Genomic DNA, 13,432 nt, shown 5'->3' on the forward strand with positions numbered 1-13,432 from the left:
AGATTTACAGCGTCAACAGTATTTTGCCTTTGAGTATCCAACATATTGTTTCATGTTAGAATTAGAATGAGGTTTATTGTCACGTGTACTCAAGTACAAAATACAGGAGTACAGTGAAACGTGTACCATGTCACCACACAAGGCACCATCTTAGGTATAAAGTTGCTATGTACGGATCTTAGGTACAAAAATAGAGGAATAAAGAGAAAAGCTAAAAGTTCTCTGTTACATTCTTCATTGTATAAATTAGGAAGGTAAAGAAATAAAGTTAAAGGGCAAACATTACAATCCTTCTCCTGCCTGCAGTCTCTCCATGGTGTGGGCTTTCCAGATGTGAACTTGCTCTCCCTCCACCTACCAGGCTCACGATCTCTGACAGACTGACCACCCCAGTCGGCTGGCCAACTCCTCTGGGTCCCCAGCCCACTGGCTGAATGGCCTCCTCTGTTCCTATGACTAACTCCCTAGAGATACTAGGTTTATCTAAGTTAAAGGTGAAGTCACCATAGTCTCGAGGACCATAGGGTTGCTCTGTTGTTGGAGAGAGATGACTGGCGATGGCTAACCTGAGGCTCACCACGCCTCAAGTGAGGGTGAGGTTGAGAAGGTGGGACCTTTGTGGTAACTTCAGCTGGTATGAGAATTGAGCCTGCGCTGTTGGCATCACAATGTGTGGCAGACCAACCATCTGGCTAACTGATTAGATTAGATTAGATTACCTACAATGTGGAAACAGGTCCTTGGACCCGACAAGTTCACACCGACCCTCTGAAGAGAAACCCACCCCCCTATATTTACCCCTGACTAATCCACCTAACACTACGGGCAATTTTAGCACGGCCAATTCACGTAACCTGCACATCTTTGGACTGTGGAAGGAAATTGGAGCACCCGGAGGAAACCCACACAGACACAGGGAGAATGTGCAAACTCCACACAGATAGTTGCCCGAGGCGGGATATGAACCCGGGTCCCTGGTGCTGTGAGGAAGCAGTGCTAACCACTGAATCACCAGCTGACATTAATTTGACTGGCAAAATACACATAAAATCGAACCAAGTCTGGGACAAATGTCTGCTGAAAATGTGTTACTGGAAAAGCGCAGCAGGTCAGGCAGCATCCAAGGAACAGGAGAATCGACATTTCGGGCATCAGCCCTTCTTCCTGAATGCCCGAAACGTCGATTCTCCTGTTCCTTGGATGCTGCCTGACCTGCTGCGCTTTTCCAGCAACACATTTTCAGCTCTGATCTCCAGCATCTGCAGTCCTCACTTTCTCCTGGGACAAATTTCTCTCAGTTACCTGATTGTTAACTGTGGAGGTAAGATGAACAATCTGGTTAGCTCCTTCCACAGATAGTCAGTCATATCTAGGTGGCTGGATCTATTTTAGTATCTCAGCTAATCCTTTCAGGACCATCATTCTGAAGTAACATTACCCATTCATTAGCAGCTCAATAAACAGGTTTGTCCCAGACTTGGTTCGATTTTATGTGTATTTTGCCAATCAAATTAATGTCAGGCCGTGAAATATTTGAGTTGAAAAGTGTGACACTGGAAAATCACAGCAGGTCAACCAGCATCTGTGGAGCAGGAGAGTCGACATTCCAAGCAAAAACAGCATCTGCAGTCCTCACTTACTCCTGTGAAATATTTGTATCCTGCAAATGTCTGCAATCACTAACATTCAGTAAACCCTGTCAGAGTGCAGATGTTGGGTGGGGAGTAGGAGTAGGGGTGAAAATTGGGGATGATCGTGGGTCTTTTGAGGGGTGGGCCATTTTAAATAACAGAATTGGGCTCAGCTCTGGTCTGCTTCTTGTCGGTTTATACTCGTCATAAAGACTAGGCTTGAGTCATGACCATTAACAGGGTCAGGATGGGTGACTGCCAGTCATAAAACAATACCCAGCAAAAGGTCTGTGTGGAGTTGCACATTCTCCCCATGTCTGCGTGGCTTTCCTCTGGGTGCTCTGGTTTCCTCCCACAGTCCAAAGATGTGTAGGTTAAGTGGATTATCCATGCTAAATTGCCACAGTGGCCAAGGATGTTCAGGTTAGGCGATTGCCCATTGAAGATGCAGGGTTACAGCGATAGGGTGGGGGGTTGGTCTGGGTGGGGTGCCCTTTGATGAGTTAGTGCAGACTCATGGGCCGAGTAGCCTCCATCTGCACTGTAGAAATTCAATGACCCACTCTGCTATGTTTCTGAGGGAGAAGAAAAGATTGGCACAAGAACATTAAGAAAAGAAGTGTCCCATTTTGTTGCAGCTTACTCTTAAATAGAAACCCAGGTCCTGTCTTTCACATGGAATTACACTGAATCTCACACGTTACGTTGAATCTCACGCATAATATTTCTCTGATGTTTATAGATTTGCCTGTGTTCCTAATGCAATACGTTAAATGTACTTTATATGATACAGAGCCAGGTCTTCAAGAATGTTGAGCTCATGCTGAAAGCAACTCCGATGGTTCCTGAAGGTTCTCTGGTCTATGTATCAGAAGAAGGAAAAGTTTTCATTCGACTACATAATGGTTGGAGAAAACTCTGTGTGAGTATATTTGTTCCCGGGATCTGTTAATGGGAGTATTGCATTTACGTAGCACCCTTTACCCCCCTCTAGGTGCAAACCTCAGCGTTGGGATGTCTAGCCAGTGATTGTTGATGATTGGGGTCCAAAGGGCTCAGTGGTTAGCACTGTTACCTCACTGCGCCAGGGACTTGGGTTCAACTGCCCCCCCCCAGCTGACTGTGGAGTTTGCACGTACTCCCCATGTCTTTGTGGGTTTCCTCCCATGGTCCAAAGATGGGCATGCTAAATGGATTGGCAAGGCTACATTGCCCATAGTGTGCAGGCTAAGTAGATTAGCCATGGGGAATTCTATGATACTATGGAATAGGAGTTGTAGTATCAGGCTTTGTTAAATAAGAATTTTTTGAAGTTGAAGAAATAAAGGGTTCAAAATCACGGTGGTGGATATTTTGCTTCACTCCCCTACGCATTACTGGCTGAGATATCAATGGCAGGGGTGCAGAGTCTATCCATGGTCAAGGCGACGGGCCTACAGTAGCTCAGCATTGGGAGCAGCATTGCTGCTTTTAAGGCAGGATTCTTATCCTTTTCTTGTCTGGAAGTTCCGTTTTCGGGAACTGGCAGCCTATTGGACAGCTGATAGGTTTTAGTTGTTCTAGCCACACCCCCCACCCCCACAAGGAATAGTGGCCAATGCCAGAACGACAGGCAGTCACACCTCTCTGGATTGAGTCTAGTGTTGGAAGTTTCCGGATTGTGTGGTGTCTTGGGGGCCAGGTACACCAGGCCAGGCAGGTGGAAGGTTAAAGGTGACACATGATCTTAGAATCAATGGTAGCCATGTAGTGTGGAAAGAGGCCGTTCGGCCCAAAAAATCAACATTGACCCTCCAAAGAACATTCCACCAGAACCAGCCCCCACCCTATCTCCACAAACCCACATTTCCCACGGCCAATCCACCCAACCTGCACATCTTTGGATTGTGAGAGGAAACCGGAGCACCCAGACAAAACCTCTGAGATGCGGAGATGTAGTGATTGTGACGAGGTCAGCCTGGTGGACCCCATAGAATATGAGTTCCCTGATTGGGGCTGTTAATTTGGTCCATTCAGGGAGCCCCAGCTGACAGATATAAACAGGAGTTTCAGCCTGGCCAAACTGGCCATAAACTGGTCCAGGTAGCGGGCCGTGGAGGGGGTCATTGGGGCCAATTGCTTGCCCCTCTTCCGTGGTCACATTCGAGCCTGGGTGCCTCTGGAGAAGGAGCACGCAGTGTCCCTTGAGCTGCTCCGGGAGAGGTGGGCACCACAGGGAGTAGAGTATTATTCCTCCCTCCAACTTGATTTTGATATAATCCCTGCCCTCCCCTTCACTGTCTGATCACACAGCATTGCCCTTTGATGTGAAGGGCACTGATTGTCACTGGCCACTCGGGTGTTTCCTTTCTTCCTGGTGGTGGAATATAAATAAAGATTTATGTAGTTGTTGTTCCTTACCGTGCCCTACATCTGCACACACACGTCATGGGTGTTGGGGAAAAATAAGCACTACCGCTGTTAGGCGGTGTGTGGGGGAATTTTTTTTAAAGAAAGAGAGAAAAAATATTAAATATAAACAGGAGTGTCAGAGGTTCTGTTCACCCTGAGAGCCGACTCTGAGGGAGCTGGAGCAGTGCCAAGTGCTATGCTTGTGTAAATAAAAGGGTGACTTGGTGACAGGAAACCGGGCCTCTGTGGAGTTATTTCAGGGGAGAACATGCAAATCGCACATAGACAATCGTCCAAGGCTGGAATTGAATACGTGCCCCTGGAGCTGCAAGGCAGCAGTACTAACCACTGGGCCACCGTGCTGCACCTTAACGGCAAAAAATTAACCAAGTTAAAGACTTTTTGACGAGTAGGGAGTGCCTCCCCCGCGCGCTGAACATCTGTCCATGCAGCTAATCGCTGCCAGATGTCCGGCATGAACTCCTCATGCAATGTGTGTGGTGCCTTCATGGGAAAAATACCAGTGGAGACAAAATGAGAACGTTAAATAGGAATGAAGGCACACTGTAGGCCTCACCTAGTTGGAAAAACTAATAAAATGGGCAAATGTGACTTAAAAGGAATGACTCATGTTGTGTACTTCAAAATGGAGCTCCATTGTGACCTGTGCATTCATTTTCAAGTGTTACTGTGTTTGTTCCCCTTCTATGTAGGGTCTCCCTAGTCCCTCATAAAACCTTCAGGAAGTTGAGAGCTGACAGAATGCCATCCACTGGATTTTACCAATCTCTCACTTTCCAACGCGCTAAGGGGGCGTAGGGCTTGCTCAAACCCAGTGTAGTGAAGTTTCCTTCTTCGAAAGCGTCAGAGGAAGTTGCTTCCACTGGCAAGAAGGCAAACCCAGAGTGGAGGTTAGTGAAAGGTTAGAGCATCGCAGGTTTAACTCACCATCTCTTACTCCCCGCTGGGAATGTGCATACGTGCAGTTACCTTGATGACGTGCACACTGCACAGTCTCCAAAGCACAGAGAGTCATTCCCAGCCTAACCAGGCAGTATTGGAATACTCCTGCAATCATTACTCCCACTTCTGCCCACTTTGTGTCTAACTTGTCATTTAACAAAAAAAAAGAATAATTTTATTGGAAACCTCAGGTGTTGCCCTGTTCCAATCAAAAGAGGGGTTTTCACCAAGGGAACTGCAGAAAGGTTTAGGATCTGCTTCTTTGATAAGAAGTGGATAGTTAGTGCTGATATAAATGCATCCCATCTGAGTGAGGTGAGTCAGTGCTGAGACCTGCAGTTTGTATTAAAAGACCCAAAAAGCGTGAGCCTCTGAGCAGCATATCTTGTCAGACTGAACGTGATACAATGTCTTGACTTGTTCGACTTTAAGGAAGAATCTCACAAGCTTGTGTTATTTTCAGTGTTAAATGCAGCTGCTTCCGGTGGGGGGGGGGGAAGGCGGGAAAGAGGAGCCATCAATTTTCTTTCATCTTTCGGTTTATTTGTTCACAGGATATGGACATCACTGGGTAGGCCAGCATTAATAGCCCGTCCTTAATTGCACCAGGAGAGAGACATTGTCTTGTGCACCTGACAATGCTTTCTTCTGCATGAGGTAGGATGTGGAGGTGCTGGTGTTGGACTGAGGTGGACAAAGTCAGAAGTGACACGACACCAGGTCATAGTCCAACAGGTTTCGTTGGAATCACAAGCTTTCGGAGCACTGCTCCTTCGTCAGGTTCACCTGATTTTTCAAATAAATCTGTTGGAGTATAACCTGGTGTCATGTGACTTCTGTTGTTAGAGCTGAGCAGATTGCTAGGGTCAGTTCACAGGGCAGTGAAGAATCAATCACATTGCTGTGGATCTGGAGTCACATGTGGGTCAGACCAGGTACGGATGGCAGATTTCCTCCCATGATGGTTATAATGAATCAGATGGGTTTTAACGACAATCCAGTAACTTTGTAAATAACTATTAATGAGACCAATATTATGTTCATGACTTATTCATTGATTGAATTTACATTCCCCCAGATGGGATCCAATCTCATGTCCCCAGACTATTAGCACCGGCATCTGGATTATGAACTCAGTAACACGACCAGTATGTATTTAATAAAACATGGATATGATTTATCAAAAGTAAGAGGCACTTCAGGTTTACGTTGTGTGATTTATGCAGCAAATTCTCTTCATGGGAGCGGGCAGATGGTGTGGTCTGGCTCAGTGTGTCAGTATTCGATGCCGTATTCAATGTTTAATTGAACAAGGCAGTCGATCAGGAAGCTCTCAGATACAAACCTTGATCGACACTGAGTTAACTGCTTTTCACCTGACCGTCATTGAGGTGATACGGTGAGACAGGAAAGGTTATCCGACTCTGATTCCGTTTCCGACACCACTTACACGAGGATTGAATGAAACCTGTGTTGAGTTGGAGTGGTCTGCCTCTCATTGCCATATAGCTCACTTACACCACCTGGGCTCATAAATGTAGAAACAGAACCTGGGGAGAGTCAGCCGATCTGTACAATGGCAGTTTCCTCACTTCACAGAGCAAATAGATAATGGACAGAAAAACAGGCATTATTTTGTTTACAGAATAATTTAAAGAGATTGCACATTTCCTTATGTTATATTTCAAATAGCTTAAATTTGATCTTTTGCTGAATAGACTTTATAGTGGTAGAAACAGTTGTGACATTTATGTAGCACCCTTAATGTGAACATTGCTGCTAAAGCTTGAAGCCATTTTTGGGCATGTTCTCTTACATACGTCTGATCCTCCTAACAGCTTGAAGACTTCTTCCCTGGCATCGCTTCTGATGATCCTGCTGTATCAGTAAGTACGCAGTGCTCCAACTCAGTGTACTATTGCCTTCTTTCTGTTTATGTGATAGCAAGATGATGATGACTTTTAGTCTGCGGGTGAGTCATGTGGAATGTTTTCCACAAGTAAAATCTGATGTTGCTGCTGCCTTTTACTTCTTTACCATCTGTGTGGCAATGTAGAAGCTCGGTGGCAGCATTCAACTGTGTATCAAAGCCTCTCTGTTCCTCTCACTTTCCCTCTCTCTCTCTCTCTCTCTCCCATTCTTCCTCTTACTTTCTCTTTCTCTCTCTTTCCATCTTGTTCTTTCTCTTTCTTTCTTCCCATTTCTCCATCTCTCTGTCCCACTTGCTCTCTTTTTCTTCTTTCTCTCTCTCTTTCTTCCTATTTTTTTCATTTTTCTCTGTCCCACGTTCTCTCTTTTTTTTCTTTGTCTTTCTTTTCCCCTCTTTCTTCCTCTCTCTTTCTCTTTTTCTTCTTCTCTCTTTATTGTGTGGATCATGGTCAAATTAAACATAAAACAGTACAGGCCCTTCGGCCCTCGATATTGTGCCGGCCTTTTATCCCACACTAAGATCAGACTAAACTACATACCCTTCATTGTGCCTATCCAAGAATTGTTTAAATGTCCCTAATGTATCTGACTCTACTACCACTGCTGGCAGTGCATTACACACACCCACCACTCTCTGTGTAAAACTAACTTGCTGGAATATTGTAAAGGCAAAAAAACTGCAGATGCTGGAATCCAAAGTGGACAGGCAGGATGCTGGAAGAACACAGCAAGCCAGGTAACATCAGGAGATGGAGAAGTTGACTCAAGTCCTGAAGAAGGGTTATACCCGAAATATCGAATTCTCCACTTCCTGATGCTGCCTGGCTTGGAATATTTTAAAGAGCTGATTAGTCACACACACACAAAAAAAAATCAGCCTTTCCTTTCCTTTCCTTTACCTTATGCGTAACACATACAAATGGGTATCAGGATCAGGTTTTGACAAGAAATATTTCATGTTCAATCTGGACTATCTTGGCCTGAACACTTTGTGGTATACTGAATATATCTGAATGGTTAGATTGGCAGGGCCCTAGGTCTCTGGGAGGCTATTACCTAAATGTCTTCTGCTAGTGAATTAGCCTGAGGTGTGTGAAACAAATAGCCAACACTGAATATGTCTTTCACTTGGTCCATCAGTTGTTAGATTTTGTTTTCTGGTACCAATAGCATGAAGAGATATCTTCTGGATCTTCCTTGGGCCCGCGTTTTTTTAAAAATCACTTATGGGATGTGGGTGTCACTATGTAGACAGCATTTATTACCCATCCCTAATTGCCCAGAGGGTTAACCACATTTCTGTCGTTCTGGAGTCACATGTAGACCAGTCCAGGTAAGGGTGGCAATTTCCTTCCCTAATGGACATCAGTGAACCAGATGGTTTATTCTGACAATTGGCAGCAGATTCACAGTCATCATTTGACTTTTAATTCCAGATGTTTTACTGAATTCAAATTCCACCATCTGCCGTGACAGGATTCGAACCCAGGTCCCTAAAAGATTACCTGGGTCTGTGGATTAACAATCCAGTGGTGATACCACTAGGCCATCACCTGCCCTTTTTTTTGTGAGGGTTTGTGTTTCAATGTTGGAGGAGTTGTCAATGATGGGAGGAAGGTTTGCACCTCACCAAGGTCAGGCACAGAGGTAATCAGGGTACCATCATACTGGCACTGGCCGACATGTCAGGCTCATGATTGTATTCTTGATGTTGGTCAGCTTGGCGGAGGCAGCGGTTCACTGTGTGACGGAGCAGCCTGTCCCTGTGAGGGGGCCAGCCATTTATACGCTCAATAGATGCCCTGATAAGGGCGGTTAAAGAAGTCTGGCTGGGGTTTTCTAATTGGCCTCTGGTTTGCCGGCCGAGTGGAGGCAGGGTGCCAGGTTTGGGAGACCATAGGGCAACACTCTGGGTAGGCCTATGGGTCCCTCCTGGCCTGCCTGCCTGGTGAGGGTGCAGTGGAAAGCCGCCCTCCAGAGAAACCAACACCACCCTCCACACCCCCTGCCCTCAACACCCCCCCAGCAGTAAGCAAACTAGTCTTTTCTACTTCAAATGTCAGAGAGTTGGGCTCTTCATCTTTCAACACTTTGTGATTTACCTTTTACTGCCAAATGCTGCTTACCTCAAGCTGGAAGGTCTGACTGGATTTACAGCTTCGAAAGCTTACCCGCCAAAAGTAATTGGACAATTGAAGGGTCAAAGTCCAAGGAGTGGCATTGGGATCCAGAAACAGTGCTGGGCTGCGGGTTCCCAGCCCTGAAGCATTAATGCAACTCTCCCCCTGCTCCCCCCCCCACCCCACCCTGCCCCCCAAACTTTATTGTGCTATTTTACACAGTTTCACTCTAATGTGATTGTTTGATCAGAATGCCAGGTAGGTGTTGAACAAGAACAATCTGCTTCTGCGTTTCCAACATGTGCAGTCCAGAATCTAATGTGCATTTTCTTTTCCTGTCACTAGGTTAAAGTGCCTGATGGCTCCCCTGTTCTAGGATCAGTGGTAAGCTGTTGGTTCTTTCAACTGGATTATTTCAGAAATTAAAACCTCATAACCAAAGTTAACTACAATCGGTGCTAATTGACAAACCTTCTGTGTGTTGCTCAGCTCATATCCCACAATCCTCCTGAGCATGGCATGTCCACCTTCATTTTCTCCCAAGTTGTCTGATATCTTTCCCAATGACAGGAGTTTTGCTAATCGAAACAAATAAAGTAATTCTTTAATCTGCTTAAACAGCTCCATTTCCTCCCCTGTGATCCGGTTTGGTTCCTGAACAGATTTTCTCTAACTATCTGATGACATTAATATATTTGCTCAGGCAGATGTATTCAGAGATGGATTGTTCATATTTTCAAGGAAAGAAGAGATCAGGGAGAGCTCAGGATAGATCTTGTCACAATAAAATTGCAGTGTTGCCTTGACTTTTCAGTGATCTGATAACATCTTTGCAACTCGAAGGACACAAGAAACACAGTGATGAGCACGTTTTTAAACAGCATTGGTCCCCTGAGGTTTGGGGGTGACACCAGTGCTCAGTGTTTCTCTGAATTCAATGGAAAATCTTATTTTGACGAAGGAATTAATTTGTCTGAAATGTTCACGCTTCACAACTCTGTCTGGGAAAGAGCTTCAAATTGCCATTTGTTTTGCAGTGTCCTGGGAGCATCAGGATGGAGGTTGGAACAATCTTTTGACATTTGTGTGTAATGAGTGTTGTATTTGAACTGGATAGGGAGCATCACAAATAAACCTGATCATGTTCTCATTTTAATTCTGTAAAGTTCACTTTAAGGTTAGCACCCAGAAACAGGTGTTATGGTGATCAATTGTTCTGTGTTTGATTATGTGAGTCTGTTAACAAACGATGCTCACTGTGCTTGATTAGTCAAGGCTGGGTGTGGAATGAGAGTAAAGGTGAACAACAACCTAGAAAGAGGAGAAGCCAAATCTGAACCATGGAGTGGACTTTTAAAACCTTGTCAATAAAGCCTACTATATACAGAGAAACTAATTTCATCTCTGCATACAGCTGGGATATAAAATATACACCAAGATCCTTCTTGATTTTATTTTTTCTAGTCCATGTGTGTTGCGGCCAATTGTGCTTAGCATCACTACAACCAATTCCAACCAGGGACTGAAACTGTGCCAGTCAGAGTTGTATTGTACCATTCTAAACCTGCAAGGGTCTGAGCGTTGTGTGACTCTTAACAATGTTTAACATGCCTCAACCAGGTTTTCTCACTCAGCTGAGCAAGGACAGAGGAGGATTTTACACAATAAGAGGCAATGTGTTTTTCTGCTGCAGCTTTACCTTGTCTGTCCTCTAAAGGCCACAAAGTCGAGTTGTTCCTGCTGAGACCAGTCAGCAACAAGGTGGATAATTGGTCAAAGTCCCAAACCAGTGGAAGTTAGTGTTGCCTTTGGGAGTGGCTTTGGGACCCTGAAACAGTCCTGGTGCACTCCCCAAAGCATTAACTCAACTTGTCCATCCAAACCTCCCCCCTACACCCCCCCCTCCTCCCTACTCACCACCCCCCGCCCCCCCCCCCCCCCCCCCCCCCCGGCCCCTTACTGTTATCCTTTACACAGTTTCACTCGAATGTGATTGTTTGATCAGAATGCCAGGTAGGTCTTGAACAAGAACAAACTGCTTCTGCGTTTCCAACATGTGCAGTCCAGAACCTAATGTACGATTTATTTTCCTGTCACTAGGTTAAAGTGCCCGATGGCTCCCCTGTTCTAGGATCAGTGGTAAGCTGTTTGTTGTTTCAAGTGGATTATTTCAGAACTTAAAACCTAAAAATCGGTGCTAATCGACAAACCTTCTGAGTGTTGCTCAGTTCATATCCCACAATCTTCCTGACCACTGTGTGTACCCCTTTACTTTCCCCCAAACCGTCTGCTATCCTCCCCAATGTTTGCTAATCGAAACAAATAAAGCTATTCTCTAACTGTTGTTTAAGCAGCTCCTTTGAATGCATTTCAAATGCTGGGAGTAAGCAAAGTTTGGAAATTGATGGTCATTTGTAAATTCCTGCCCAAAAGGAGAAAAAGAATTTTAGTCTTTCTTTTTAAAAAATAAAACTATTTTCAGGTTTAATAGTGCAATATCTAATGCAGAAAGTTATGGTAATGTTGTCACAATGTCAATTTTCACACCTCCCTGGGATAATGTGCTGGGAATTAAACCCTGCTGTTCACAGAGTTGTTATAAACATTAAAGATTTTAAAATAATTATTAAGATTTCCCAATTTACCTGATTTTCAAGCTCAGGTTTATAGAAAGCATGGACCAGGTTTCTGCACTTTATAAGAACACTCTTTAATACAAGTAATTAGGCTTTCACTTCAGTTAAACAGTTAAAAACCATCGGCACATACCACAAGTTAAAACTCTAATTCCCAGACAAACTCACCATTATACAAACACACAGGCAGACAAGCAAACAGGCAAAGCTAGGTCTTGGAGAGAGTAAAACTGGGAAGGCAGTTCTGTGGTTACTAAGATGACCCTAAGCTGGTCAGAATGTTGCTGTTTGATCACTTTTTTTTTCCCCTGGGAGATCCCACTGGTTTGCAACAGGTACCGGGTGGCTGATTCACCTCTGAAAGGTCTCTGACGAAACAGATAAAAGTCATAGTTTACAACAACAGCTGAAGGAAGGTTGAACTAGGTCTCTCCAGTTTTAACATGGTGTTTGACTGCGGAGAACAGCGCCCCAGCTGCTGTGCTGGTTGAAGTTAAAACACTCGTCCCTATCTCATTCCCCATCCCAAAGTGTTCACTACGTGAGAGCCAATCATACAGCTGTTGGCAGGCAAAAAGGCTTTTGTTATTAATAACTGGTCACTCGTCCATAGACCAATCAACTTCTTGTTACCATCCAACTGCATCTGTAGAGAGAACCCCTCAGTTCACCTACAGTCACTTAAATTATTGCTTGGTCAAACAGCTGTACAGATCATGCTTGCCATGAGTGCCAGGTTACTTGCTTTTCAAAACATGCAGCAAACTTTTAAACTGAATGTGCTGCCAGAGGATGTGGTGGAGGCTGATACAATTACAACATTTTAAAAGCTTCTGGATGGGTATGTGAATAGGAAGGGTTTAGATGGATATGGGCCAAGTGCTGGTCAGCATGGACGAGTCGGACCAGAGGGTCTGTTTCTGTGCTGTACCTCTCTATGACTCTATAACTCTGGTTTCATAACAGTTCTTTCCCATTTCGACATACAATTTTAAAAAGCACAAAAATAAAAAGATACTCTACTTTGTAAATTAGTGTTGAAATCCATTGAACATTGTAGAGTTGCTAAGATGAGGAAAGGAGACAGGTCGTGACCTATTTAAAGGAGCTTTTCCATAAAGGAACATAGATATCATGTTTATGTTTGGCAAACCTGGGTTGGTCTTTGGAGCTACACGATCAAGAGTCATTATTTTCACATGTGATGGACTTATCTTTATCCCTGTGCTGTGCTTAGAGATTTAATACTGAATAAAAAAAGCAACACGATCAAACTGCCCTTGAAAAGAACCAATTGATTAGGATCAGTCTTCAGAGACAAGTGCTGCTAACATTCTGTCCTGTTTCCTCACTCGGTGACCCACCTCTAATTGCAACTGACACTAGACGTGAACAGAATGTGCCGAGTCTAAAGGAATAGATGTGTCTTATCAAAGCTCAAAGTGGAATATTTAACCCACATTGCAGTGGCCAAACTCAGCAAAAATAGCAGTTCCCGCAGCCATTTAATAACTAAGTACTCTGTTTCCATAAGATTGGTAACTGTTTGGACATTTTACCTTGTTAATCATATGTTAATTATGTTACGTTCATTGTTTAATTAAGTACCCAGTGAAATTATAATGAGGGACTGGCTGGTTGGAGACTGCAAAATGCAATGCTGCAAACCTATTATTCAGAAATATTTAATGTCTAATTAACACTTGGGACTTACCAGCATTACCAGCAGTGTAGCGAAGGCTCACCCCAGTGATGTCTGGGA

General features: G+C 44.3%; 1 protein-coding gene across 1 annotated transcript in view; it reads left to right on the forward strand.

Annotated features, from left to right (window-relative positions):
- Window positions 1-13,432, forward strand: part of LOC140465750 (uncharacterized) — a 111,532-nt gene that overhangs the window by 89,005 nt on the left and 9,095 nt on the right. The window contains exons 23-26 of the mRNA XM_072561454.1: window positions 2,425-2,553; window positions 6,824-6,871; window positions 9,380-9,418; window positions 11,135-11,173. Coding sequence (XP_072417555.1) covers window positions 2,425-2,553; window positions 6,824-6,871; window positions 9,380-9,418; window positions 11,135-11,173 — 255 coding nt within the window. The remainder of the gene's footprint in view (window positions 1-2,424; window positions 2,554-6,823; window positions 6,872-9,379; window positions 9,419-11,134; window positions 11,174-13,432) is intronic.

Source organism: Chiloscyllium punctatum, chromosome 42 (assembly GCF_047496795.1).
Source record: "Chiloscyllium punctatum isolate Juve2018m chromosome 42, sChiPun1.3, whole genome shotgun sequence".
NCBI classification, from domain to species: domain Eukaryota; kingdom Metazoa; phylum Chordata; class Chondrichthyes; order Orectolobiformes; family Hemiscylliidae; genus Chiloscyllium; species Chiloscyllium punctatum.